The following is a 27510-nucleotide window of genomic DNA, read 5'->3' as shown; positions in this document are numbered from 1 at the left end:
TTCAGCCAGCAAGGCACAGAGTGTAACTGGGAATGGGACAGGAGACTGCCATGGGATGTTAAAACTGGCCTTCCCGCCAACGACAACGACGGTGCTGCTCTTGCGGTGGCGCTTGGAAGCTCCCATGGTGGCGGTGGCGCGCTCAGAGCGGGCTTCGTTTGTCCGCGGGGCGGGAAGGCGCGGTGGAGGACGGCTGCCTGGCGCGGCGCGGCCCACTGCGAGTCGAGGCGAGGCGCACCCAGTCCAAGCCCAGCCGCCAGTTTCTCCGCGTCCGCTTCCGCGTGTTGACGGCGTGCTGCCCCGCTCCCGCTGCTGCTGCTCGCCCTCGTCAAGGAGAAGGAGGCAGGCGCCCAGGCCGACCGGTCACCATAGGCAGCATTCCGTTGTCGTGTCTCAGTGCTTCCAGCGTCGCCGTCGCCCCGACGTCCTCGACCGCCAACATGAGTGTCTGCAACAAGAGTGAGTACTCCTGCGGCGTCCAGGGCGCCGGTAGACCGACTTGCTGCATGTGGAACGGACTTGTAGTGTAGCAGCTCAAAGCGCGCTCGCTGCGAACATCGCTTCGTCGCCCTGCCGCTCTCGCCCCCTTTCGCCCCCTTGCGCGCGAGAGAGACAGAGCGACGAAAGTGCTGTTGGGGATCAGTGTGATCAGTGGCCGTGGGATGTCGAAGTCGGTCCGTGGCAGTGTCCCTGACGGGAGCGTCGTCGTGATGATCGTCAGGATGCTGCGTCGACACACTGACAGTGACAGCTGTCGGACTAGCGGCTGCTGTACACTGATTCCGAGAGTCGTTTTCGTCGCTCTGTCTCTCTCGCACCCTCACGGGACGCCCCGTGAGTGCGAGAGAGACAGAGCGACGAAAACGACTCTCGGAATCGGTCTGCAGGGATGCTGCGCGTTCCGTCTCATTGACCCAGCAGACTGATCCCGGAGTCTTTTCCCTCGCTGTCTCTCTTGCACCTCTACGGCACGGCCCATGAGTGCGAGAGAGACAGAGCGATCAGTCTGCAGAGCAGCCTAGAACTAGAGCTACAGGCCGGTCGGTCACTGACTCAGGCGGAGAGCGGAAAAGAACGTGTCTGTCTTGTTAAAGTAATGTCACCTTGAAATCATGCGGCCGGCCGTCTCCGAGCCCTGCGCCCAGTCCGGAGGCCTTCCCTCGTGGACTGATTCCGAGAGTCATTTTCGTCGCTCTGTCTCCCTCGCACCTACAGGACACGCTCCATGAGTGCGAGCGAGACAGAGCGACGAAAACGACTCTCGGAATCAGCCGTCTGATTCCGAACACTGCTTTCGTCGCTCTGTCTCTCTCGCACTCATGGGGCGGTCCGCAGGGGTGCGAGAGAGACAGAGCGACGAAGCCGTGTTCGGAATCAGACGGCAGTCTGCTGTCCGCGGGCGGGAGAGGATCACGGCATGGCTGCGCTTCCAGCGTAGTGTCGGTAAAAAGCGTTACGAGGGTGGCGTGCAGTGGCGTGGCCAAGGCGTGCCGCGACGCGCGCCGCGGAGCGCACACGCACGCGCCCAACTTTGTTGTGGTTCCGGCGCGTGCCGCACGCGGCCGTGACCGGAAGTCCGTCCGTCTGTCTGTCTGTCTGTCTGTCTGTCTGTCTGTCTGTCTGTCTGCGGGCTGATTCGGACTGCCCTCGTCGCTCTGTCTCTCTCGCACTCATGGGGCGCCCCGTATAGGTGCGAGAGAGACAGAGCGACGAAGCGCAGTTCGGAACCAGCAGCCCGCCGTCTGTCTGTCCGTCTAGCTGGCCGCTCTGCCACCGCGACGTGTCAAAAAAGAGAGCGGCGGCGGCGGCGGTGTTTGAACCGCGGACTGCACGGCGGGAAGCGTCTCCGCCGGGTCACCAGGCAGCAGCGGAGGCCGCGCTGTTTTGGTCCTGTTTTTGTCGGGAAAGTAGAGGCTGGACTGGACTGGACTGGCATCCGCGGAATGACCAAGTGCAGCTTGATGGTGTTGTGGTCGCTGCAGACTGATTCCGAGAGTCGCTCTGTCTCTCTCGCTCCCGTGCGGGACGCCCCGCGAGTGCGAGAGAGACAGAGCGACGAAAACGACGCTCGGAATCTGTCTACTGGCGAGGCGAGGCGAGGCGAGGGCAGGCCCCAAGGCTGCGCTCGTCCTTCACATTACTGACCCAGCCAACTTGCGGCTGGCCTCGCGCTCCGGCCGAGCCTCCAGCCTCCAGGACTCGACTGGAGTCACTCCAGGGCAGCCCACGCCCCGCACAGTGGGCCAGAAGACCAGTGGAGGCGGACAAAACTCCAGACGCGTTTTGAGCTCCAGAGTCGCTAAATGGGACTCGAACCGAACGTGTGACCCCACCAATGGATTGCTCTCCGAACGAGGGATCCATTGATGGGGTCACACGCTCGGTTCGAGTCCCATTTAGCGACTCTGCAGCTCAAAACGCGTCCAGAGTTTTGGCCACCATCACCGGTCTTCTGGCCCACTGTGCGTCGCCCCACTCCGGAGTCCGCCCGCCTGGCCCGCCTGCAGACTGATTCCGAGAGGCGTTTTCGTCGCTCTGTCTCTCTCGCACTCACAGGGCGTCCCGCGTATGGGTGCTAGAGAAACAGAGCGACGAAAACGACTCTCGGAGTCAGTCTGCTGAACAACAACTGCGTACGTGCGGGAGGGACAGCGCGACGGAAGCGCTGTCCGGAGTGAGCCTGTTGGTATCCTTGTCTCAAAGGACCGGCCGTCGGTAATTGGAAGCTTCTATGTAGCTGCCTTTGATCCTGCACACTGATGCCGAGAGTCGTTTTCGTCGCTCTGTCTCTCTCGCACTCATGGGGCGTCCCGTATAGGTGCGAGAGAGACAGAGCTATGAAAATGACTCTCGGATTCAGCCTGTTAGAGCGAGAGGCCCGGCCTGGATATTGCTTTGTAACACTGTACCGGGTCGCTGGATTGGGAAGGGGGGGGGGCGGGGGCGGCATTTGGCGGCCCACTTGCATTATTCCCCTGTCGGAAGTGAATGGATTCGGGAAAGGTGCTCTCTTGAAGGGCCCAGTGCACAGTAGGCCAGAAGACCAGTGGAGGCGGACAAAACTCTAGACGCGTTTTGAGCTCCAGAGTCGCTAAATTGGACTCGAACTGAACGTGTGACCCCACCAATGGATTGCTCTCCGAACGAGGAATCCATTGGTGGGGTCACACGTACGGTGGTTCGAGTACTGTTTAGCGACTCTGGAGCTCAAAACGCGTCTAGAGTTTTCGCCGCAAACGCCGCTTCTCTGACCCACTGTGGCACGGCTTCAAGTAAGCGCCTGCGAGGTAGGCTACCGGCCGTCCTGCAACACACCCGTGAGGAGACGGTGGCCTACCCCGCCCCTGTCATCGTCACAGGGGCGAGGTAGGCCGCCGTCTGCACGCCGGTGTGTTGCGGGCCGGGTGACAGTGACTGTGGGTTATTGCCCCTTCACTTGGGGGGGGGGGGGGGATTTGGCGCTGGGTGTGACCTGCCCTGGGCGTTTTTTTTTTTTTAATATGTTTTCGCACTTCGCGGGAGAGAGACGGAGACGCCCTCTGCGGCTGTCACCGGGGTCGGGGCGTTTTCGGCGACCCACAGAGGCGCCGCGCTGCGCCACGCCACGTCACGCCACGCCATCTTGGAAGATAAGGAGGTGCCGATAAAGAAGCGAACAGCTGATCGGACGTGACGCTGGCTTCAGTCTCGTCACGCTGGCCGCCGCGCTGGCCCGTGCGCCCACTGGGGTCACGATCCCCGTTTCAAACTATCCCGCCACTAGTTTCACGACAGCTGCACAGTGGGCCAGAAGTCCGGTGGAGGCGGCGACACTTATAGGCGTGTTTGAGCTCCAGAGCCGCTTAACAGGACTCGAACCGAACGTGTGACCCCACCAATGGATTTCTCATTCGGAGAGCAATCCATTTGGTGGGGTCACACGTTCGGTTCGAGTCCTGCTTAGCGAATCTGGAGCTCACACGCCTATAAGTGTCGCCGCCTCCACCGGTCTTCTAGCCCAGTGTAAACTGTCTCCTGGAAATTAAAAAGAAAATGATCAGTATTTGCAGTGGAGATACGTGTGTTATGATTGGCGAGTCGAGTCCGGCGGAAGCCGAGCGCCGCGTTGCCGGAAATGGGTCTGCCCTCGAACTTTGAAGGAAGGGAGTGCCGGCTCGGTGCGGGTACTGGTACTCGCTCGCGCTCTGCGAGCTGGATGCTGGTGGCCTTCCTCGGCGGGGCGGGGTGGGGCGGGGCGGGGCGGGGCGGGGCGTTCCTTCGCGCGTTATGCACAGCGCGCGGGCACAGGCAGTCATTATGCACCCCGGGAGAGCAGAGTCTACAGCCTGCGAGTAGAATTTGGAAACCTGAACACAAAATCGATCTAGGTCAAGTAGCGACACTGTGACGCAGACCCTGCACCAACAGGCCACGCCGTCCGCGCGGAGCTTGTTATGAATTGACGAAGGAAATCTGAGGAGGGCGTGGAGGTCCCCGCGGCATCGATCGGCTTGTCGGCTTGGCTGGGCCCTCCGTGTCGCAGACCGGTCATTATGCTCGCCCGCCAAGGGCCGCGCAGTGGGCCAGAAGACCGGTGCAGGCGGCCAAAACTCCAGACGCGTTTTGAGCTCCAGAGTCGCTAAATGGGACTCGAACCGAACGTGTGACCCCTCTAATGGATTCCTCGTTCGGAGAGCAATCCATTGGTGGGGTCACACGTTCGATTCCAGTCCCATTTAGCGACTCTCGAGCTCAAAATGCGTCCGGGGAATTCCGCCGCCACTGGTCTTCTGGCACACTGTGAGTCGTGGAGGGAACAAAGTAATAAAGCGAATCGGGACGGGATTCAAACCCGGGCCTCGTCGGAATCGCCCGGAATGTGCCAGTGTGCCAGTGTGGCAGTATGCAATGGAAGCAAGGCCGGCGCGGCGGCGTCCAAGGACCCGTGTCAATGGACAGCGGGGCACAGTGTGAGAGTAGAGTCGCCGCCGAGCGATTCAGAAGAGTCATTTCCTACTCCGTCGCACTCATGGGGCTCTCCAGAGGGGTGCGAGAGAGACAGAGCGACGAACCGCTCCCCTGAATCTCTCGGCTGGCCGCCGGTACCCGGTCCGGCCGGTCCTGACCTGGCCCGTGTTGTTTTTGTTGCTGCTTGCTGCTTGTGTTGGCTCGCCTCCGCCTCCTCGCCCCGCGGCCGCACAGTGGGCCAGAAGACCCGCGGAGGCGGTCAAAATCCCGGACGCATTTTGAGCTCCAGCGTCGCTAAATGGGACTCGAACCGAACGTGTGACCCCACCAACGGATTGCTCTCTGAACGAGGAATCCATTGGTGGGGTCACACGTTCGGTTAAAGTTCTGTTTAGCGATAGCGACTCTGGAGTTCAAAACGCGTCTAGAGTTTTGGCCGCCTGCACCGGTCTTCTGGCCCACTGTGCGCCGCGGCCGCGCGTAGCGCACTCCGGGATTTCTGAATCAACCCGTTCCGCGAGGCGGGGACTCTGTGGCGAGTGTTCGAACCCGCACCCCGTCGAGACACGGCCGAGACGCATCCCGGCCGGTGACGCATACACGCACAGCGCACCGTGCCGGTAGTTCGGTGACGTCATCGTGGGCTTTTCGCTGGAGTCACGCCGTGCTGCTCCGTCATGGTGGCGCGGTGTCACCACTCTGCTCCTCGTTCTGTCTCTCTCGCACCTGTCGCGGCCTGAAGGACGCCCCGTGAGTGCGAGAGAGACAGAGCGACGACAAGAGCGACGACAACACTGTTAGGAAGCGGCGCGCTGCACAGTGGGCCAGAAGACCGGTGGAGGCGGAAAAAATTCTAGACGCGTTCTGAGCTCCAGAGTCACTAAACAGGACTCGAATCGAACGTGTGACCCCACCAATGGACTCCTCGTTCGGAGAGCAATCTATTGATACGGGCACACGCTCGGTTCGAGTCCCTTTTTACGACTCTGGAGCTCAAAACGCGTCTACAATTTTCTGCCACCTCCTCCGGTCTTCTGGCCCACTGTGCGCTGGAGCGAGAGCAGGCTCCAGCCTCCGGGTGGGCGGGTTGCTTACGTGTCGTCGCGGCACGCACTTGACACGCACGGGCAGCACACTGCAAGCACACGCGTGAGATTGGGCGAGTGGCGAGTCGTGAGGGCCGCAGGGCCAGTGCGGGCACAGCAGACTGACATCGAGACTCCTTTTCGTCGCTCTGTCTCTCTCGCACGTACACGGGACGCCCCATGAGTGCGAGAGAGACAGAGCGACGAAAAGGAGTCTCGGAATCAGTCTGCAGCCTGGCACTGCCGCGGGGCACTTAGGGGAGAAATCGCGAACCCGGCTTGTCCGCGGCGAATGCTGTGCCTCCGGCCTCGTGACGGCGGGGGTTCGCGTCCCAGCAGACTGACTCCGAGTTGGAGGTCTCTCCCTCTCTCTCGCACTCATGGGGCGCTCCGTGCCGGTGCGAGAGAGACAGACCGACGGCCGCACTGCGTGGAATCAGTCCACTTGCTCGGCCGCCGCCTTTCATCGGCGTCGTCGGCGCGGTGTGTTGACCCGTCCTGCCGGGTTGCGCCAGCAGACTGATTCCGAGAGTCGTTTTCGTCGCTCTGCCTCTCTCGCACTCATGGGGCGTCCCGTATAGGTGCGAGAGAGACAGAGCGAAGGAAACGACTCTCGGAATCGGAGAGTGCAGCGTCGAGCCACCCCAGACAGCGGCAGGCATTGGCGCCGTGCTCCCAAGCGATTCCGAAAGAACCCTTCGCACAGTGGGCCAGAAGACCGGTGGAGGCGGTCAAAATCCCGGACCCGGACGCGTTTTGAGCTCCAGAGTCGCTAGACAGGACTCGAATCGAACGTGTGACCCCACCAATGGACTCCTCGTTCGGAGAGCAATCCATTGGTGGGGTCACACGTTCGGTTCGAGTCCTGTTTAGCGACTCTGGAGCTCAAAACGCGTCTCGAGTTTTGGCCGCCTACACCGGTCTTCTGGCCCACTGTGCTTCGTACGGGTCTCTCTCTCGCACCCTCCAGGCCCTGCGGGACGCCCCCTGAGTGCGACAGGGACGGCGCGACGGTCTGGTCGGCCCGGCGGGCGGACCAGGCGGGCGGACCAGGCGGAGGCTCTTCTAGAGGTGACACCGCAACGTTTGCCGGCGTCACGGCGCGGCCTTGGAGGCGCGAGACGGCCGGTCTCGGTGCCGAGGCGCAAGCCGGCGAGTAAGCCGGGCCATCTTCGCGAGTCCAAGTTCGCGAGGCGCGGGGCCCGCGCACAGTGGGCCAGAGGACCGATGGAGGCGGCCAAAACTCTAAACGCGTTTCGAGCTCCAGAGTCACTAAACAGGACTCGAACCGATCGTCTGACTCCACCAATGGTGTCCTCGTTCGGAGAGCAATCCACTGGTGGTAGAGGTGTAGGTGGTAGAGTCCTAAACAGTGGTGTTTTCCTAAGAACATTAAAGGCCATTCGGTGTTAAGGGTTGCATACCTTCCATTACCATTAAGGGCTAGACCAAACATGATCGTATGCCAGGCACCACGTAACTGTTGTGAAAAAGCAAACAGGACACATTTGTTCCGTTAGTTGCTCCTAGAGTGTGGCCTTAAGCGCCTGCGAGGTAGGCCACCGGCCGTCCTGCAACACACCTGTGAGGTGACGGTGGCCTACCTCGCCCCTGTGAAGATGACAGGGGCGAGGTAGGCCACCGTCTGCGCACCGGTGTGTTGCGGGCTGGAATGGTGGCCTACCTCGCAGGCATTCAAGTGTGCCCAAGGCGGGGGCGGGCTGCTGCTACTGCTAAAACTTCACGGTGAAGCCGCGGTCTTCTCGGCAGTGTTCCAGATCTAAATGTCCATAGTTACGCGGTCTCGTTATCAGGATCACTCTCCTAGGATTTTTTTTGCAAGTCGAGTGTGTTTCCGAGCTGAAACGAGTTTGCTCTGATTCGAACTCTTGCACCTTACCTCCCCCTCTTGGAAAAGTGAGATCTTCAGGCGCTAAATGGGCTATGCTTGGCAGTACGAGTGAGGTCATCGGTACTTTTATACCACCAGCGCGTTTTATTGCAGTAATCTGTCTGCTTTGTATTGCTTATAAAACCGGATCGCAGGGCCGTCATGCCGTCCACATCATGTCATGGCACGCTTACAAAGAAAGGAATGGGGGAGACAAATGGATTTTTAATCCTGTCGGAGATTTGCCTATCTGCGGACTGACTCCGAGATCGTTTTGCGTCCGTCGGACTCTCTCGCACTCATGATGCATCTCGTGGAGGTGCAAGAGAGACAGCCATCGGCGGTTTTGGGGTCCAACCCCTGGAAGTTAGGCAGTCTTTTTCAAGAAGGTACCACACTGGTGAATCAAAGGCATTCAAATTATGCCCTTTAAGGGCGTTTTAAGGCCTAAAAGAGTATTTATGCTCTAAAGGGCGTAATTTTTATGCCTTTGTTTTACCAGTGCACCGCCCTTCCCGTGGAAGGCGAGCTGTGCACGTCACTGGTCTCAGCGACGAATAAACGACTATCGGAATCACTCTTATGGCCATTCGCTTCGACGCTATGGATGGATGCACCGTGCGGCTGCTTTTCTGGCTCCCTTTAGCTGGCACACGCCAAAATAAGTTTTATTTCCGTTGGGAGGCGGGAAGCGCACTCACTCACTCAGGTTGCCTCTGTCGGTTTCGCTTCACGCGGCGAGTTCGTGCGAGGGAGATTACCACACATGTCGCCGTGATCGGAGTGGATCGGAGGAGGCGTGCCATCCGCGGACCGTCTCTCTCGCTGTCTCTCTCTCTCTCTCTCTCTCTCTCTCTCTCTCTCTCTCTCTCTCTCTCTCTCTCTCTCTCTCTCTCTCTCTCTCTCTCTCCCTCTCTTCCTCTCTCTCCCTCTCTCTCTCCCTCTCTCTCACGGTGGGCCCCCTGCGGAGGGCCGCGAGTGTGCGACAGAGAGGGAGAGGGAGAGAGAGAGAGAGAGAGAGAGCCGAAACAAAACGAAATCGCGCGTCCGATAGGGCGGCGCTGCTCTCCTCTGCAATTATCTCACCAAGCGGGGGTCCGGCGTGGCGGGGTCGCCCGGAGGTCAGGACAAAACAGAAATCCGCCGGCGTCGGTACTCGAACCCCGGCGACTTGGATCGGTATCTGGGCTGCTCGCTCGACGTCCTGAGCACACGTTCCGCACGCGCGATAAGTTGATTAGGAGGGCGGTGCTAAAAATAACGGGTTTTACGTTTGTTATTCGACAAATTCGTTTCACCACACGCCCAATCGAAATACCACCAGAATCAGAAGTAAAGTAGCATATGAAGCAAGAAAGTATTTCGTTTCTAAGCAACTTGGGCTTGCTTCTTAATTTAGAGAAACAACAACAAACAAAATTGTGAGAGCCAAAATTTTTTATTGTCTCAACGACCCAACTTTATTATTTAAAAAAAAATAATAACAACGAATAATGCTGTATGGTGGGTTAGGTCCATTGGATGGCGTTGAATGAGACGTGATGGGTTTAGTACAGTGCGATGCCCGCCGCACTGCTGCCTAGGTACTGTGCCAGTAGTACACGAGTACACACCTCGAGTGCTATCAATGTATTGCGCAACGACTTACCCGCGCCAGGAGATCGGCGTATCGCTTTCTTGTTGTTGTTGTTCTTTTTTTATTTTTCGCAGTCGATAAAGTGCGACCCAGCAGTAACGCTGCAGTACGGCACACTCTAAATGTTCTACAGTGAAGGTTCTCCATATTATGCTGAAAATGTTCCATATTATGGTGGTGCAGCTTACTTCGTACCATACGATTCAGAATTCACTGTTCCTTATAGATATTTTGACGAATTTTGTTGGTATTACGGAAAATATCTCCACCATAATATGTTGGTGCAGCCTTTCACCGTAAGACATTAACAGTGCAGTGCAGCGTCTCCCTCGGCCCTGTGCGCCTTTTCTCGGCGTTTATTTTCCCCCCGTTGCCGTTTTCTGCTTCACTACCGCCCTTACAAAGTAGCGGCCGTCCAGGTGGCGCGCTGGCCACGCACTGGGACGGTCAGCACGGTTCGCGACACTACTTTCGCGCTGACCCCCCCCCCCCTTTCTCTCTCTTTCCAAATAAGCGCCGCGACACAGTGAGCCAGAAGACCGCGGCGGCCGAAACTCTAGACGCGTTTTGAGCTCCAGAGTCACTAAATGGGACCTGAACCGAACGTGTGACCCCACCAATGGATTGCTCTCCGAACGAGGAATCCATTGGTGGGGTCACACGCTCTGTACGAGCCCCATTTAGCGACTCTGGAGCTCAAAACGCGTCCAGAGGTTTGGCCGCCGACACCGCCGGTCTTCTGGATCACTGTGAGCCACCGCCTCAGCCGCGGCAATGGCTTCCAGTCGAGCACCGCTGCCGGATGGGTTGCCTTCCTGCCGGGCGCGCCGCTCCGTCTCTCTCGCACTCAACCGGCGGGAGAAGGACAGGACAGTCGCTTCCCTGCTGAGTTCGGGCGGCCAGACCACGCGACCACAATGCAAAGCTTGTTGCATTAGGCATGCCGATGGTTAAGGCGGCTTGGAGTAATCGATGTAATGCGATAACCACACGTTATGACCGCAGCTGCGACGCCGCTCTCTCTCTCTCTCTCTCTCTCTCTCTCTCTCTCTCTCTCTCTCTCTCTCTCTCTCTCCTATCACTCACTCACTCACTCACTCTCTCTCTCTCTCTCTCTCTCTCTCTCTCACTCTCTCTCTCTCTCTCTCTCTCTCTCTCTCTCTCTCTCTCTCTCACTCTCTCTCTCTCTCTCTCTCTCTCACTCTCTCAGCGTACACTGGTAAAACAAAGGCATAAAAATTACGCCCTTAAGGGCATAAATACTCTTTTACGCCCTTGCAAGGGCATAAACCGTTTATGCCCTTGGGAAGGGCGTAAATGGTATAGGAATTTCAAGCAAAATTTTAATGCCCTTCCCAAAGGCATTAACGATTTATGCCCTTTAAGGGCGTAAATCGTTTACGCCCTTTGAGGGCATAATTTTAATGCCTTTCTTTCACCAGTGTACTGGCGCGTGGCGTGGCGTGCTAGGTCTAGGCCTTGGACATGCCCCCTGGAGCAGGTCGAACGCGCGTCAATACTGCATGGGGCGGACTATGAATAGGGCAGCCGACCGATTCACAAGATCGGTTTTTCGCTCTGTCTCTCTCGCACCCTTGCGGAGAGCCCCATGAGTGCGACAGAGACAGACCGACGAGAAGACTCTTCTGAATAGATGGGCAGGCTATCGACGCGAAAATGAAAGTCGTCCCCGTCGCCCTGGCGGACGCGCGAATTATAAACGGGACGACGTTTAATCTCGGAGTTTCTGGGAGAAAAAAAGGACGAGCCTCAAAGATTAATTAAGTCCTCAAGCCCTTAGCTGCAGGACTACACTGCGAAAACGCGGAGTGGAGTGAGTCAACCGTGAGTCAACAGCAACAGTGCGTGCGACATCATGACACCGCACAGTGCGCCAGAAGTTCGGTGGAGGTGGCCGAAATTCTAGACGCGTTTTGAGCTTCAGAATCGCTAAATAGGATTCGAACAGATCGTGTGACCCCACCAATGCATTGCTCTTCGAACGAGGAATCCATTGGTGGGGTCACGCGTTCGGTTCGAGTCCTGTTCAGCGACTCTGCAGCTCAAAACGCGTCTAGAATTTTGGCCGCCTCCCCCGGTCTTCTGACCCACTGCGCACCGGTGTGCCGATGAATGCGTCTGTTTAACTAACGTGCACTATCTGCGCCTGTGCGTCATTAACCTACGCAGTGTCAACACGCCGTTGACTCTGACGGAACCGCTGGCTTCGCGGGGTTCCCTCAACTCGAAACGCACGCACTCACTCAGGCAATGCGAGGAATGAATGGCCCCCGCCGATACTCCGTGCGCGGCGCGCTGCACGTCGCGCGGGGTATGTCCGCGGCCTTTCCTTCTGCGACTGATTGACTGATACATAGTACACACACACTTGACCGTGCAGCCCGCGGTCTAGGTTGAGGCGCGACCTCACTGCCGCTCCGAGGCGGGGCGGGGCGGGGCGTGGCGGGGGGTCCGGAGCGCGCGGGAACCGGGAACGACTCCGTGAGAAGGGACGCCGGGCACGGGGAGGGGGTGTGACGTAACAGTGCAGGACGCTGATTGGCTGGCAGGACCTCGCGCGTCCTATCCTTCAACTTCAGCTGTTCGCAAAAGCGGCAAAACGCCGCCGCTGTGTGCGCAAGGCCCCCGCGGCGGGTCGACCCCCTTCCCCCTGCCCCTGCCCGCTCCGCCGCGGAGCCCGCGACCACGCGCGTTGTGTGTGTGTGTGTGTGTGTGCTGGCCTGCCGGCACCGGCGTGCGGTTGCAGCGGTGGCGGCGGTTAGTGCGGCGATGTGGCCGGCGGCCGAGTAGAGCTGAGTCAAGTCGAGAGGATTTCGTGATTTGGAGACCCCGGCCCCCCGCACCTCCCTTTCCTGGCGCGCCCCGCCCCGCCCCGCCCGGCGTCGCTGTCAGGCTCCTAGTCGCGGTTTCGTGTCGTCGTCGTCGCGGTGCCGCCAGTCGACGCAGACGCACCTCCGCGGCCGCGTCGCCACCGCTGCAGCACACGGACCCCTCGGCGACGACGGCGGCGGCGGTCACCGACTTGACGAAGTAAATACGCTCCTCCGCGCTGCGTGCTCCGTGCTCCGCCACGTGCTTGACGTGCGACTCGGCGTTCTTCGCGTTCTCCGCGTTCTCGGCCTGCGCCCGAGCGCGACTTGGCATCCCCTGACGCACACAAATGTGCTTTTTTGGGGCCCCAGTGGCCTAGTGGGCCTCTAAGTTCGGTACCTCTCGCGACCTCCGAGGGGCCCCGCGAAAGGTACACGGAAGTGGTACGCCCACCCCGAGAAGTCCGCGCTGCCGCTGGCTCCACTGTAAAACCAAACGTGGACAACTCCACATTTGAAATGCGGAGGAGTGGAATTTTCAGTCTGCACACTTGGAAGTGCAGAGTTTGCAGTCTCCACACTTCAAACGTGGAGTTGTCCACGTTTGCACCATGCAAAGAGATAGGGGCTCTGTGAGCTACTCCACACTTGAAGTGTGGAGGCTGCGTACTCTGCACTTCCAAGTGTGGAGACTTACTCCGCACTAGGAAGTGTGGACTTCGTTTGGTTTCACAGTGTCGGCCTCCAGGGGTGCGTCCCGCCCTCCCAGCCGTGCTGAAGTCAGTGTCCCTGGAAGCCGTTGACCAGCAGGGCATCGCGTCGCTTGGACACAGGTGACTTAGTCGAGTGACTAGCAGTGTCATTCGAAGTAATCTTTGAATAGCTCACGCGTTCTCAGGCGAACTCTGAGATTGTGTGAGGCGCGAAGGACGCTTTAGCGCAGAGGGCCTCAAAAACCTCCTGATGTCACCGGCTCCAGGCTCGGCTTAGGCGGGCGGGTGGGCGTTGTCCGCGCGAACCCATAGACGCTAGCTCTTCGGCACCAAGTCCTCCCCCGACGTGGACCTGGGGAAACCTTGCGGGAACCTCCGGGGTCCACGTCGGGGTCCTTGAGGGGGCCCTGGCGAGGATCGCGCCGTCCGGCGCCGCCGGACCAGCTTTCCGTCGCTCTGTCTCTCTCGCTTTCGGACGGAGCGCCCCATGGGTGCGAGAGAGACAGACGCAAGTCGCGTTGGGAACCGCTCTTTAGGGCAGCACGGCGCATTGCCCAATGCACGCCATCCTCTGGATGCTTCTCGTTCTCGGCAGTGTGTGAATAATCCGTCCGTGCTCATGCAGCAGACTGATTCCGAGAGTCGTTTCCGTCGCTCTGTCCCTCTCGCACTCATGGGGCGTCCCGTAAAGGTGCAAGAGAGAGAGAGAGAGAGAGAGAGAGAGAGAGAGAGAGAGAGAGAGAGAGAGAGAGAGAGCGACGAGAACGACTCCCCGAATCAGTTAGCTGGGCCACTGGGTGCGCGCCTTACCGTGCCGTTCCGCGCCACAGCTCATTTTTCAGTGTAGCTGAACGCGCTGAACCCGCTGAAGGCTCGCCGGCCAACGGTATGGGCAGTTAGTGACACTGCGACTCACCGCACCTGGGTTGTCATTCGCGACTCATTTCACCCCCTTCGGTCGGCTGACCTCGAACATTGCTTCTCGTCGCCCTGTCTCTCTTGCACTCCAAGGACAGAGCGACACAAGCCCTGCTGAGCTTGTATCGGAGCTGGCGTCAGCCTGCAGACTGATTCCGAGAGTCGTTTTCGTCGCTCTGCCTCTCTCGCACTCATGGGGCGTCCCGTGTAGGTGCGAGAGAGACAGAGCGACGGAAACGACTCTCGGAATCAGCCTGCCTGCCCCGGCCCGCGAGAGGGGGAGGGGGGGGGCATGAACCTGTCGAGAGAATAACGAACACGCGTAGAAAAACGACTTCGGAATGGCAGTGGAGTGCGAATAGTACACCAACACGGACCCGTAAAGAAGAACGTCACATATGCAACTTTTGGTGAAGCCTTCTCAAAACACACACACACACTCACACGGAGGAGAAGTGCGTGTCTGTGTGTGTGTTTTGAACAAGGCTCACTCCGTATGACAGGCGGTATCCCTTCCGAAAGCCAACTTCGGCTTTCGGAGATAAATCGTGTCGCCACTTCGGTTTCGGTGGTGTAATCGTCAGGTGACTGATTCTCTCACACTCATGGGGCGTCCTGCACAGGTGCGAGAGGGACAGTGCGACGGAAGCGTCCCTCGGTATGAGTGTGCAGAGGAACCAGGCAGTGAACGGATGCGCGACAGTTGCGCTCAGCAGCAGACTGATTCCGAGAGTCGTTTTCGTCGCTCTGTCTCTCTCGCACCTACACGGGACGCCCCATGAGTGCGAGAGAGACAGATCGACGAAAATGACTCTCGGAATCGGTCTGCAAAGGCAGCCATCAGCCACTGTCTTGGGTCGCTTTCGGGTGTTTTCGCCCCGTCGACAGAATTTCGGAAAGAGCTGGCCTGGACTTTGCAGTGCAGTGTGCAACACGAGGCGTGGTACCCAAAGGCCTGGACGACGTCCGGAATGCCCTGGTGCACGGATTGGCTTTGACCAATCAGGGAAGCCCCGCTTTGGCGCCAAAATTGGGAAGGAAGCTCCGTGATTGGTCCCTGCCACTGCTTTCGTCGCTCTATCTCTCTCGCTCCTGGAGTGGACGCCCCATCAGTGCGAGAGAGACAGATCGAGGAGACCAGTGAGCGGAATCAGCCTGGAGAACAACCGCGGGTGCATTTTCGACGCGCCTTCGACTGCAATCGAACCAACGAAAAAATAAATGGTTTGCGCAGGCTAGGCTCATGCCTATATTATTTTGGATCACTCATTCCTAGAGACATTTTCCCCTCCCATTCCTCTAAGGAATTACATGCAAAGAACAGGTTTAGCGCGCTGTACGTCATAATCCATCGTCGGGTCTCTATAATTCGCTCCGGAACAGTTTTGTGTCTTTCATTTTTCTCGGAAATTTTTGCGGTACGAATAGCGACCACAAAATCAATGCGATTTTGTTGTGCATATCATGTACTCAAAATTGAGCATGCATTTTCAAACGCGTGCACAATTTTCTGCAAAGCCAATTTTAAAAAAAACTCCTTAGCTGTTAATTTAGTGTGCGTGCCCTTAAATTTTTGCGCTTGTCTATGAAATTGAGCTTGGCTATTTCCATCATTTTCGAGGCAATTCACTAGCGACAGGGACGCGGTTTTTAGGGTGTGCGTTTCGCGGCGGCTGGGGTTCGCGGTCGATGCCATGATGCCATGGCCACGCCGCAGCCCAGCATTGTGATGTAAACGGCACTGCCACGATTCGCTGCCCTCTTCATAATTAGTGACAAAGGGCGTGAGAGAGAGAGAGAGAGAGAGAGAGAGAGAGAGAGAGAGAGAGAGAGAGAGAGAGAGAGAGAGAGAGTGTGTGTGTGCGCGCGCGTGTGTGTCAACTACTCTGCGTGGGACGTGTTCCCCAGGGGATGGGATGGCGTTTCGTGGGTGATTATCTCGCTGTCGCAAGGATTTTTTCGAGGGCTCATTTCAGTTGAAAACACTGTTTTTCCGAGTGTCCTGTGCCGTACTGACGGCCAGTGGCGACTCAACTCCATGGTTCTCACGTCGGGTCACGACCCCGCATTGTTTTTTTCCCAGCGGCCAAGTTTGTCATTTTCATTCAGCCGCGCCGAAAACTGTGGAAGACCGCCTCCACCTTAATCTAGTCAGGGCCGCCGTGAGCGCGGGGCTGCGGCGAGGAGACGGATTCCGAGAGTCGCTTTCGTCGCTCTCTCTCGCAACGATGCAGGACATCATTAGTGCGAGAGAGACAGAGCGGCGAAAACGACTCTCGGAATAAGTCTGTAGGCCGCCGAAGCCAGGCACTGCACAGTGGGCCAGAAGACCGGTGGAGGCGGACAAAACTCTAGACGCGTTTTGAGCTCCAGAGTCGCTAAATAGGACTCGAACCGAACGTGTGACACCACCAATGGATTCCTCGTTCGGAAAGCAATCCATTGGTGGGGTCACACGTTCGGTTCGAGTCCCATCTAGCGACTCTGGAGCTCAAAACGCGTCTAGAGTTTTGTCCGCCTCCACCGGTCTTCTGGCCCACTGTGGCGCGGCGTGGCGTGGTCCCTTTTGGGTCACTCTTCTAACTCCGTCACTCCGGCCGGAACAGTGGCGTGGAAACACAAGTGCGCGGAGTAGCGAGCGCTTTCGTAGGAATACGAAATCGAAGTCCCAGAGGAGCTAGGGGGCCGAAGGGGGCCCGGTGGGGCCGGCCGGTGCTAATGGAGCCTCTCCGTACTCACCGGTAGGTCAGTGGCGCCAAGCCGCACCAGGCGGGGGTGGAGGGGGAAGGGGTCAGGGGGCCACGAGTCCGAATGCACTGCCTGCATAATGGGCAAAAATGCCCCCTCCTCTGGCTTGCCAGCGGACTGATTCCGAGAGTCGTTTTCGTCGCTCTGTCTCTCTCGCAACTATACGGGACGCCGCATGAGTGCGAGCGAGACAGAGCGACGAAAACGACTCTCGGAATCGGTCTGCTGGCTGCCTGGCTTTCTGGTTGGGGCCGGCCGGGATCGGCCACGCGGAGTCCTGGCCGCGGGACGGAATGTTCCCGCGGTGGGCGGGCCGCGGGCGAATGGCGGCAGGGCAGGTCTTCCCCGGGGCGGGCGGACGCGGACCGCGGCCACGTCGCGTGACCGCGTGACCACCACGTGCCGGAAATGGGGTTCGGACGACACCCGGTCGCCCAGCCGAACGAGCCGAACGTGGTCGACGGTGCGCGTAGGTAGCCGAAGATGTCCGAAAGTAGCCGCGGGCACTGAGGCCTGCGGCTTGCTGGCGTGACGAGGCCAAAGCAGTGTCACGATTCCTTGCCCATCCCGTTTAACGGTGCGGGTGCGACTGGGGGCAGTTTACCCCCTCCCCTTGGGTAATTAGATAAGCCGCGTCAAAGGAAGGCAAAAAGCCTACTCTGCCCGTGTAAGTGGTCTAAACGCACCCTTTTAAACCATCTCACCAAAATTCTGAGGCCACGCACAGTGGGGCGGAAGACCCGCGGTAGAGACGCGTTTTCTGCTCCACAGTCGATGAATGGGACTCGAACCGAACGTGTGACCCCACCAATGGATTGCTCTCCGAACGAGGAATCCATTGGTGGGGTCACACGCTCGGTTCGAGTCCCGTTCAGCGACTCCGGAGCTCAAAACGCGTCTAGGATTTTGGCCGCCCCCACCGGTCTCCTGCGGCCCGTAGGCCGCCGTGCCTGCAGTGCGGTCACCTCTTTGTCGACCATCGACGATCGATGCTGTCCATGCAGGCCCCACGTGGGGCCCTCGGGGCCCTCTAGGCCGTCATTGAGTGGGGCGTGGATGGGGCCACCTGCTACGCGCCCAAAACGCCCCCCGCCGAAGTCCAAGTCGAAGGGCGTGCACGGCGGACGGGCAAGCAGCAGGCCGATTCCGAGAGTCGTTTTCGTCGCTCTGTCTCTCTCGCGCTCAAGGGGCATCCCGCATAGGTGCGAGAGAGACAGAGCGACGAAAACGACTCTCGGAATCAGTCTGCGGGCGAGGCGAAGCAAGGGCCCGGCCTGCGTCAACGGCCTGCCGCGTGCTCGCCGCGCGCCCTCGGCTCGCCAAGGGAAGCGGGTCACTCGGCGTTGGCATTACCATCGCGAGGGAAGTTCGTCAGCACGCCGACCTGTCGACTGATTCCGAGGGCCGCCTTCGTCGCTCTGTCTCTCTCGCACTCGTGGGGCGTCCCTTATAGGTGCGAGAGAGACAGAGCGACGAAGGCGGCCCTCGGAATCAGTCGACTGTAGGCACCTACCTGCGGGGCGGGGGGAGGGAGAGTTCACGACCCCTGGCACCCACTTTGGGCCATCCCTGGTGGATGGATATCCAACCCTCCACCAGAGTCGAGCCTCTCTCTCAGAGGCACAGCACTGTAAGTGGAAGCTTGAAGTACCGGCTCCACGACGCCCCCTTCCCCCTCCTGCCGTCTCTCTCAACCCTTTGTCCCGCACCCCATCCCTCGTGCTTCCCCGCCTCCCTCTGCAGACTGATTCCGAGAGTCGTTTTCGTCGCTCTGTCTCTCTCGCATCTGCGGGGGGCGCCCCATAAGTGCGAGAGAGACAGCGCGACGAAAACGACTCTCGGAATCAGTCTGCTGCCGTCGGGGGACGTGATGCGTGCCGTCACACTGCAGACGGATTCGGGAGAGTCGTTTTCGTCGCTCTGTCTCTCTCGCACTCATGGGGTGACCCGTCAAGGTGCGAGAGAGACAGAGCGACGGAAACGACTCTCGGAACCAGTCTACTGGCTGGACAAAGACCGAATGAAAACAAAAACTCTAAACGAGCGCGCGAGCCGCGGAGAAATGCGAATGAGAGTCCATCCATTCAGTAGACTGAGATTCGTTTTGTGGCTCTGTCTCTCTCGCACTCATACAGGACGCCCCATGAGTGCGAGAGAGACAGGGCGACGAAAAGGACTCTCGGAATCAGTCTGCAGGGCCGGGCCGTCGGGCCTCAACATGGTCGGGCACGCTCACGGTGTAGACGGGGGTGGCGGCGTAAGATGCTGGCCGCAACGCGCAACGCATCCTCTGGCCAGTCATCGCGCTCCGCCAGGGTAAAAGCAAGAAGGCCCCAATCAGCTGATACGGGCATGAAGCAGCCCACGTCAAATTCTAATTTAAGTATTACGGCCACAGTCCGGCCGCGTCCGCTGCGGAGTCCGGCAACCCGTGCCGATTGGAAGGCTTATCGCTCGCAACCCGCTTCCCTCCGTAGCAGGACCTTCCCTTCCGCTCACCATGTCCGACGATGGTGAGGAAGCAGGAGCTAGATACACCTGGGTCTAGCAGAAGCATCAGTAGCTGTCAACAACGCCTATTTACTCTTTCCAGTCTGAAGGAGACTGTCCGCCTGAAACTAGGATGAACATGTCCTCTGTCACCATGACTTGCATTAAATTTGTTGGTTCCTTATTCACGACTGAAATTTGGAATTGAAGGCACCTGTTGGTGACAATGGGACATCTCATTCATTCTCAATGAAGTGTGCTAAAGATTGCTTTCTTACTGTTGCAGACGAACGAGGCTGTGAGGAGAGCTTGGTGCTCTTGCGCCGCTCTCTCAAGTCAGCAAACATGGCCTCTGAGGGAAAGAACTTTGAAGGCAACGTACCACACATTTTCGTCACTCTTGGTGCTTCTGTAAGTGTAAAACACCTGAAGTTAACGAAATTTTAAGCCTGGACCTGTATGTAGTTTTTTGTTTATTCAATGTGTTTTCTTTGTTTTTCCTATTCATAGGGAGACCTAGCCAAGAAGAAGATTTTGCCCACTTTGTGGTGGCTCTTTAGGGACAGTCTGCTCCCCGCCAACACCATCTTTTATGGATATGCTCGCTCCAAACTTACCATCGAGGAAGTCCGTGAAAAATGCCATCAGTACATGAAGGTATACAGATTGCTTCCACTCATAGTTTAAAATTTGCGCCTTATTCAATTGTCCCGTTACATCTAAAATTACTTCAGGTCACAATGTTTAAAGAGTAGAAGGTTATAACTCCTTTTCATTTATCATGATTACTTAAATAAATTCTCTTACTTATTTTGCAGGTGAAGCCGGATGAGGAAGAGCGATATGAAGAGTTTTGGGCCGCAAACAAATACTTTGCTGGTAGTTATGACAAACGTCAAGATTTTGAGATGCTCAACCAGGAACTCTGCAAGGCTGAGGGGCCTTCCAAATCAGCAAATCGGCTCTTTTATCTGGCTCTGCCTCCCTCAGTGTTTGAGCCTGTGACAGTTCACATTCGCAATACATGCATGGGAGAAAAGTGAGAACACAGCTACCCTGTATCTTTTACTGATGCTTCATTTTTTTCCTATAAAAGGAGTGTAACATAGCAAATATTTAATTCTAGGGGCTGGACACGAGTTATTATTGAAAAGCCATTTGGTAAAGACAGTGAGAGCTCTCAGCGTCTTTCAGATCATCTTGCATCTCTGTTCAAAGAAGAACAAATCTATCGTATTGATCATTATCTTGGCAAAGAGATGGTACAGAACCTAATGAGCTTGAGGTACGGGTTTGAGCCAATTTTCCCTTTTAGTTTATGTTATGTAAGCCATAATTTTAATTGTTGTTCTCTTTTGCTCTCAACCCCTTCTCAGGTTTGGCAACAGAATTTTCAGTCCCACTTGGAATCGTGAGTGTGTGGCTTGTGTCCAGATAACGTTTAAGGAACCGTTTGGAACTCAGGGCCGTGGTGGATATTTTGATGAATTCGGTATCATTCGTGATGTAATGCAGAACCATCTTCTCCAGATTCTGTGTTTGACAGCAATGGAAAAGCCTGCCTCTCTTCATCCTGATGACATTCGAAATGAAAAGGTACTGAAAATCTTTTATCATTGACAGTGTATCTTAACACATGAGACATTTTTGAGACTAATTTACAAAATATGTTTACATTACAGGTAAAAGTTCTGAGGTGCATCAAAGAGCTTGGTGTTGATGATGTAGTACTTGGACAGTATGTTGCAAACCCAAATGGAAAAGATGAAGACTCCCGATTGGGCTATTTAGACGACAAAACTGTACCTGAAGGTTCATCCACACCTACCTTTGCTCTTGCAGTCCTTTACATCAACAATGAACGTTGGGATGGAGTCCCCTTCATTCTTCGTTGTGGAAAAGGTTTGTTGCATGTCTCATCTTATTGATACATTTTGCCTTGCTCTAAATCTCTATCATCTCATGTTTTTGGGGGTTTCTTCTTTACAGCTTTGAATGAAAGGAAAGCAGAAGTACGAGTACAATACCGAGATGTGCCTGGAGATATTTTCAATGGTCAAGCAAAACGTAATGAAATGGTCATCCGAGTACAGCCAGGAGAGGCTGTTTATATCAAGCTTATGACTAAGACACCAGGCATGAACTTTGAAATGGAGGAAACTGAACTTGATTTAAGTTACAACAGCAGATACAAGGTGAAAGATAGCTTGCAGTTTGATTTGAGAGAATTTCTTCTTATTGATGTTGTGCATGGCACTAATGTTTTTTCTCTCATTTCCTTTAGTCTGTGAAAATGCCTGACGCTTATGAACGTCTGATTCTTGATGTTTTCTGTGGCTCTCAAATGCACTTTGTCCGCTCTGATGAGCTCTCAGAAGCCTGGCGTATTTTCACTCCCCTCTTGAAGCAAATCGAAACTCACAATGCTCCTTCTATTCCATACATGTAAGTATTGAGATCCTTGTAATCATTGCACCCATGCCTCTGAATAAATTTATATTGTGGCCTTTCTTTGTTTCAGGTATGGAAGTCGTGGTCCTAAGGAGGCTGATGAGATGGTGAAGCGGCATGGATTCAAATACTATGGCTCCTACAAGTGGGTTGAGTCGCAGAAAAATCACTTGTAATATAGATGATTCTTGTTCAGCATTAGTTGAATTTTGAAATTCTGTAGTACTGTGAGAAATGATTTGTTTCATGTGTGAGGCAATACCATAAGTCCATTTGTTTACATCAATCTCTCTTTAAATTATTGAACTCTTTGATAAGTTTTATGATAAAGGTGCTTTACTCTGCAATAATGTTACATTCCAGTTCAGCATTAATTATATTAATTTTAGTATACTGTCCTAAATGATCAGAAGTGCTTTGTTTTCTTGATTTGATATGTTCTTTATATCCCTTGAAATGGGAAGATGTTAAAAATTCCTTAGCCATGCAAAGGCCTAAAATTGTACCTGACAGGAATGTAAATTATTTATTTGTTGTTATAAATTGTCTATTAAATATTACATTGATATTTTTTCATGTGGCATAAAGCTCCAGTCGACTTAAAATATCAGCCGTCCTGTAATTTTGTCTAGAGAGGATAAAAGTTCCCCTAGATGTGCATGTTGTTATTTGCAAGTAGAAATTGTCATCCATATTTATTCGTCACTCTGCTGTACCATGATTCTCATCTGACTTAGAGAAAACACAATCATGTGGTTGTTCGGGTTTTTACTACGAAAGATGGTTATCAAACTGTTGTTATTTAAATGCATTTATACTTTTTTTAAAAAAATTTATCAACTTTTTTTATTTGTTTTATGTTTTTTTTTGTCTCTCTACCCTCTTAAGCAGGGTATGAAATGTTTGATGTGTATGTACCATCTAAATTATATTTTGTATACGTGTGTATAGCTGTCCAAGAGAGTCTAGATCACATTTTTTGTTCACATAATTTTAAGAAAAAGGTTGTGCTTTATTTAATAAAGCCCTCTGAGTTGTATTGTTATTGCTGCTAAGAATATTTATTGTACTGACCATCTGATTAAATTCAGTGCAAACTACAGATGTTAAGCCTGCCCAGCCAGGACTAGCCAGGACAATTCTTCATAATGATCACGATCATTTAGAAATGTCATTTAGCATGTGGTGTGATATATTGTCAACTATTCCTCCCTGTTATAGTACAATTGTCCAATTACTTTTCCTGTGTGACTTAAAAGTGATATTTTGCTGTAGAAATTTCTAGTTATTCATGCGTGAACGTGCCACTTACCTAATGTACCACTTACCAACGCAGTACCAACTCAAATCAAACGTTTTGAACCCAAACAAAATTTTTCTTGGTGAAAGAAAGTTCTTGGTTGTATCGATTAAGACTCGTATGAATTTGTAGGTCTATTATGTATCATGAAAATTGGTGAAGGATAAACAAGCATCATCTAGAATCTAATCACTTTGATTTCTACTGTACTTAATCTTGTAATCTACTTTTTGAAATGTTTTATACTTGTGAAATCTTTTTATCTGGTGTGTGATTGAGCTCTACTCCTTTAAATTAGTCATGTAACACTGTGTGCATGTTCCCTCGCAATTTCTGTTAGTTAACATATCACTTTTCAGTTTCTATGCAGTAGTGTTTCGAAAGAAATAAATTTTTGTTAAAAGTTGACTGTTTTCTTGGCATTTTAAAACATTGTTTTGTTATTTAAAAAAAATTCCTACCTGTGCCTAAAGAAAACCTTTTCAGATTCTAGCTCAACATACTCTAATTTGGGTCATTTTGAAATTTTGATCCTTCCGGTGTCCTCAAGTAAACAGAGGAAAAGATTCGCCCACGTGGGAGTCGAACCCAGAACCCTGTCCCGCCAGCCGTCTCCTTTACCATCTCGGCCACCCAGCCATTCCCAGGTGACGTAATCAATCTTAGAGTGATGGTACCGGGTTTGAGAAGTAAACTGGAAAAGATACACTCGCCTGGGAGTCGAACCCAGGACTTCCTTCCGCCGGCGACCTCTCTACTCTACCATCCCAGCCACCCAACCGCTGGCAAATGCAGCGATCAATCTTAGATTGATGGTTCTGTCGTCTGGTCTGGCTGAGGAAGATGCTGTTCTTCGTGAGCGTGAGATCCGAACCCCCCAGTCCCTCCCATCGCGGCGGGCACCTCTGGTCACTGAGCCACAAAATAGTTTCCCCCCTGGAACACGAACCCAGGCTGACAGACTAGCCAAAGCGGCGAGAGACTCTGCCCGCGCGAGAGAATGTTCGGCCGGAGCATCTCAAACACAGTAAGCAGTGATCTTCATGTGATTGGACTCAACAGGACTTAGTTGAAAAACGCAGCTAAAAAACGTCACAGTTTTATTCCAATCTATGGCCATGATTTATATTAGTTACTTCATTAACAAAACTTTTTTTTTTACAAGAATGTAACTTTTAACATATAGTATATGTTGCAATAAAATATTTTGCATATAGGAACAGATTTTGTTCATGGCACTGCTTATTCTATAAATGCCATAAATTCACAAAATAATTTGTTATGGTCTTAAATGGAATTCTTTTCTTGAATCAAGTGAGATTAAATAGTGCAAATTCGAACTTCATCTAAAAAAAAAAGAGAACATAAACCTTCACAAAATTTGCGTCATACAGCAACTCTTTTCTGTTGTTGTTATGAAACAAATTGAAATTAAAGAATGAGAAGACAATTGTATACAACATGCACGATTGGGAATTGAAAGTGAAAAATATAACTATCAGGAAAAGAGAAATGAACCCGTCAATGACCCACGCACAAAGACACCCTTAAAGCTGCTCGCGAGCGTGGAGTATTGTCGGGTATGTTTTGTCGTAGTTTCTTATTTCAACTGATAAATACCTATTAAAGAAATCAATACATCACACCAGCGATGTGAAGCCGTTGAAACGACTATGGGGCCATCCGAAAAGTGAGTCCATGTTTAAAAATGGGGGGGGGGGAGGTCTACCAAAACGGATAGCCTATCATGGGGAAGGTAGGCAACAATCGTAAACAATGGGGGAAGGGGTTTGTGGACCGAAAAGTACTGGACGCACTTTATGGGTGGCCCCTACCCTCACGAAGTTTTCGTGTCTATTTTGCAGTGTCTAAAACTACTTACATAAGTTATCTACACAGTTTTGAGCAGATCATCATCTTGTAACATGAGCAGCAATGAGAGCTCTGTGGCTTCGTCCACTTGGCTTGCAGCCCTCCTCTAATGGTAACTTGTGACTTGTTCATTGATGAGCGGCAAAGAAGGCGTAGACTGGGTCGGACCATTTTCCTTGCAAACACCTGCAGGTACCTGTTGCCGTTGGCTGCTGTTAGCGCGAAACTTGAGGTTTGGTTGGAGCCGTGTCGGGGAGGGCCATGCGTGGCCATGCAGCACACGCACTCACAGACAGCGGCACACCTTGTGACAATACTAGTGGGGTGGCACCCCTCCGCCGCGAGAACTACCCGCGTCTCTCCGGAATGCGTATCAGTCTGTGTCTGTTGCACTGCTGGCGAGGGCGGTAGAGGCCCCTGGCGGGCTGGCGACTCTGGCGAGGCGACGGGGGCAGGCCAGGCAGGCTGGACTCTCCAGGAGGAGCCAGACGAGGCCAGACTCTTGGAGGAGCCAGACGAGGCCAGACTCTTGGAGGAGCCAGACAGGCCGGACTCTTGGAGGAGCCAGACAGGCCGGACTCTTGGAGGAGCCAGACAGGCCGGACTCTTGGAGGAGCCAAGCAAGGGCAAGAGGCATGAAGGGGCCTCGCCTCGCCTTGTCGTCCGGGACCTAGTACAAGGTGTCGGACGTGGCGTGGTGGTGCCGGTGGCCGGCGTGGCGCACCGAGTTGAGGCCGTTGAGGGCGTGGCCGTTGTGGCCGTGGCCGTTGAGGCCGTTGCCGTGGCCGTTGCCGTGGCCTTTGGAGAGGCTCTGGCCGTTGTGGCCGTTGACGCCGTTGGTGGCGTGCAGGCCGTGGTGACTGGGGCTGGACGACTCGGACGACGAGCCCAGGGCGCTCTTGTGGGTCGAGTCGTTGGACGCGCCCGAGCCGCCGGAGCCGGACCACGAGAAGCTGGGCGGCCGGATGACGCCCTTCTCGGAGGAGCCCGTCAGCCCGCGCTTGGCGCGGCCCATGACGCGGCACAGCGCGGCCAGGCACGCGCAGGGCAGCGCCTCGCCCAGCCCGCGCACCACCTTCTCGGTGCACGTGAAGGCCAGGAAGATGAACAGCCCCTGCAGCGTGTTGAGCGCCACGAACGCGTACCTGGGGACAACGAAAGGACGTCTTGACTCCGCCACGCCAAGCCAACAAGCAGCGGTCCCTCGCACTCATGTGGCCTTGCACCTGCGTGCGAGAGAGACAGACCGACGGGCCCCAGCACTGGGAATCAGCCTGCAGCGCCGCACAGTGGGCCGGAAGACCGGTGACGGCGACCAAAACTCTAGACGCGTTTTGAGCTCCAGAGTCGCTAAACGGGGCTCGAAACGGACGTGTGACCCCACCAATGGATTCCTCGTTCGGAGAGCAATCCATTGGTGGGGTCACACGTTCGGTTCGAGTCCCATTTAGCGGCTCTGGAACTCAAAACACGTCTATAGTTTTGACCGCCTCCACTGGTCGGCCCATTGTGCGCCGAGTACTGTCACTCCGAGCGATACTCCGCGCGCAAGGGACTTCTTACACGCTCAGCGTAGAGTCACGAGGGCGCGGAGTATCACCACACCGGGGCGTTTCATCTGAGATGATGCAGCAGACTCACCAGAGGGCGTCGATGTCCAGGGTGCCCGCGATGAGCCCCACGACCCAGGTCAGCCCCATGACGATGGCGAGCCGGAAGTACAGCCGGAAGTCGCGGCGCGTGCCGGAGGTGCCGCCGGGCGGTGGCGGCGCGTAGCGCAGGGCGGGCGCCGTGCGCACGATCATGAGCGCGGAGGAGGCGAAGAGGAGCACGTTGAGCGCCATGATGACGGCCAGCGGCGCGGCGAAGAACACGAGCAGGGCCTTGCGGGAGCCGAACCAGCACGAGCGCAGCCCGAACCTGGCGGCAGTCGGAACACTGTTGAGACAAGGCGCACGAAGGGAAGAACGCACCGCCGCGCAGTGCGCCAGATGACCGGTGAAGCAGCCAAAACTCTAGACGCGTTTTGGGATCCAGAGTTGCTGAATGGAACTCCAACCTAGCGTGTGACCCCACCAATGGATTGCTCGTTCGGAGAGCAATCCATTGGTGGGGGTCACACGTTTGGTTCGAGTCCCACTTCGCGACCCTGGAGCTCAAAACGTGTCCGGAATTTTGACCACCTGCACCGGGCTTCTGGCCCACTGTGCCCCCGGGAGTCGAAGCCTCTCCTCACCCTGGTCGGTACTGGTCGTCGACGGTGCCCGGCGCTGCGGCGTCGGTGAAGAGGGAGGCGCACACGATGGCGGCGGGCATGAGCCAGGTCCACACCGAGTACAGCACGAACTTGCGCCACTGCTTGCCGGCGGACACGCGCAGCTCGCACGTGGCGAGGCGCAGCGTGCGCCACACGTCCAGCGCCATGGTCAGCATCCAGGAGAAGGAGGCCAGGAAGCTGGAAGAGAGCAGCGACGCGAGAGGGTTAGTACCGCCTGCGCCACCGCCGCACAGTGGGCCAGAAGACCGGTGGGGCGGCCAAAAATCTGGACGCGTTTTGAGCTCCAAAGTTGCTGAATGGGGTTCCAACCGACCATGTGACCCCAACAATGGATTGCTCTCCAAACGAGG

At 55.3% G+C, this 27510-nt stretch overlaps 2 protein-coding genes across 4 annotated transcripts in view; one reads left to right on the top strand and one right to left on the bottom strand.

The window, feature by feature from the left end:
• The first annotated feature begins 229 nt into the window (after positions 1–229).
• Positions 230–23418, top strand: LOC117651839 (glucose-6-phosphate 1-dehydrogenase). Of its 3 annotated transcripts, none has more exons than XM_034396248.1 (10): positions 230–459; positions 19546–19670; positions 19770–19916; positions 20078–20298; positions 20386–20544; positions 20636–20855; positions 20942–21161; positions 21249–21454; positions 21544–21704; positions 21781–23418. In XM_034396248.1, exons 1-10 carry the CDS (start codon positions 441–443, stop codon positions 21884–21886), a joined length of 1584 nt encoding a protein of 527 aa, XP_034252139.1. In that variant the 5' UTR covers positions 230–440; the 3' UTR covers positions 21887–23418. The 3 variants fall into 3 exon arrangements, with proteins under 3 accessions (XP_034252139.1, XP_034252141.1, XP_034252140.1); XM_034396250.1 differs by lacking the exon at positions 230–459 and adding an exon at positions 12563–12610; XM_034396249.1 differs by lacking the exon at positions 230–459 and adding an exon at positions 19111–19282.
• A 1984-nt stretch (positions 23419–25402) lies between these two features.
• Positions 25403–27510, bottom strand: part of LOC117651838 — a 61896-nt gene continuing 59788 nt past the window's right edge. The window contains exons 9-11 of the mRNA XM_034396247.1: positions 27119–27337; positions 26524–26802; positions 25403–26027 (exon numbers count right to left, since the gene is read on the bottom strand). Of these exons, the coding sequence (XP_034252138.1) occupies positions 25553–26027; positions 26524–26802; positions 27119–27337 (973 nt within the window). The 3' untranslated portion in view covers positions 25403–25552. The remainder of the gene's footprint in view (positions 26028–26523; positions 26803–27118; positions 27338–27510) is intronic.

This window comes from Thrips palmi, unplaced genomic scaffold (genome assembly GCF_012932325.1).
Source record: "Thrips palmi isolate BJ-2018 unplaced genomic scaffold, TpBJ-2018v1 HiC_scaffold_6, whole genome shotgun sequence".
NCBI classification, from domain to species: domain Eukaryota; kingdom Metazoa; phylum Arthropoda; class Insecta; order Thysanoptera; family Thripidae; genus Thrips; species Thrips palmi.
The sequence above is the reverse complement of the archived record's forward strand: the minus strand, read 5'-3'. Positions and strand labels throughout refer to the sequence as shown.

Bases quoted from the DNA above. Each gene is read 5' to 3' on its own strand.
- LOC117651839 (XM_034396248.1), top strand. The intron at 19,917-20,077 runs GTATACAGATTG...CTTATTTTGCAG, and splicing joins AATGCCATCAGTACATGAAG to GTGAAGCCGGATGAGGAAGA. The intron at 20,545-20,635 runs GTACGGGTTTGA...ACCCCTTCTCAG, and splicing joins CAGAACCTAATGAGCTTGAG to GTTTGGCAACAGAATTTTCA.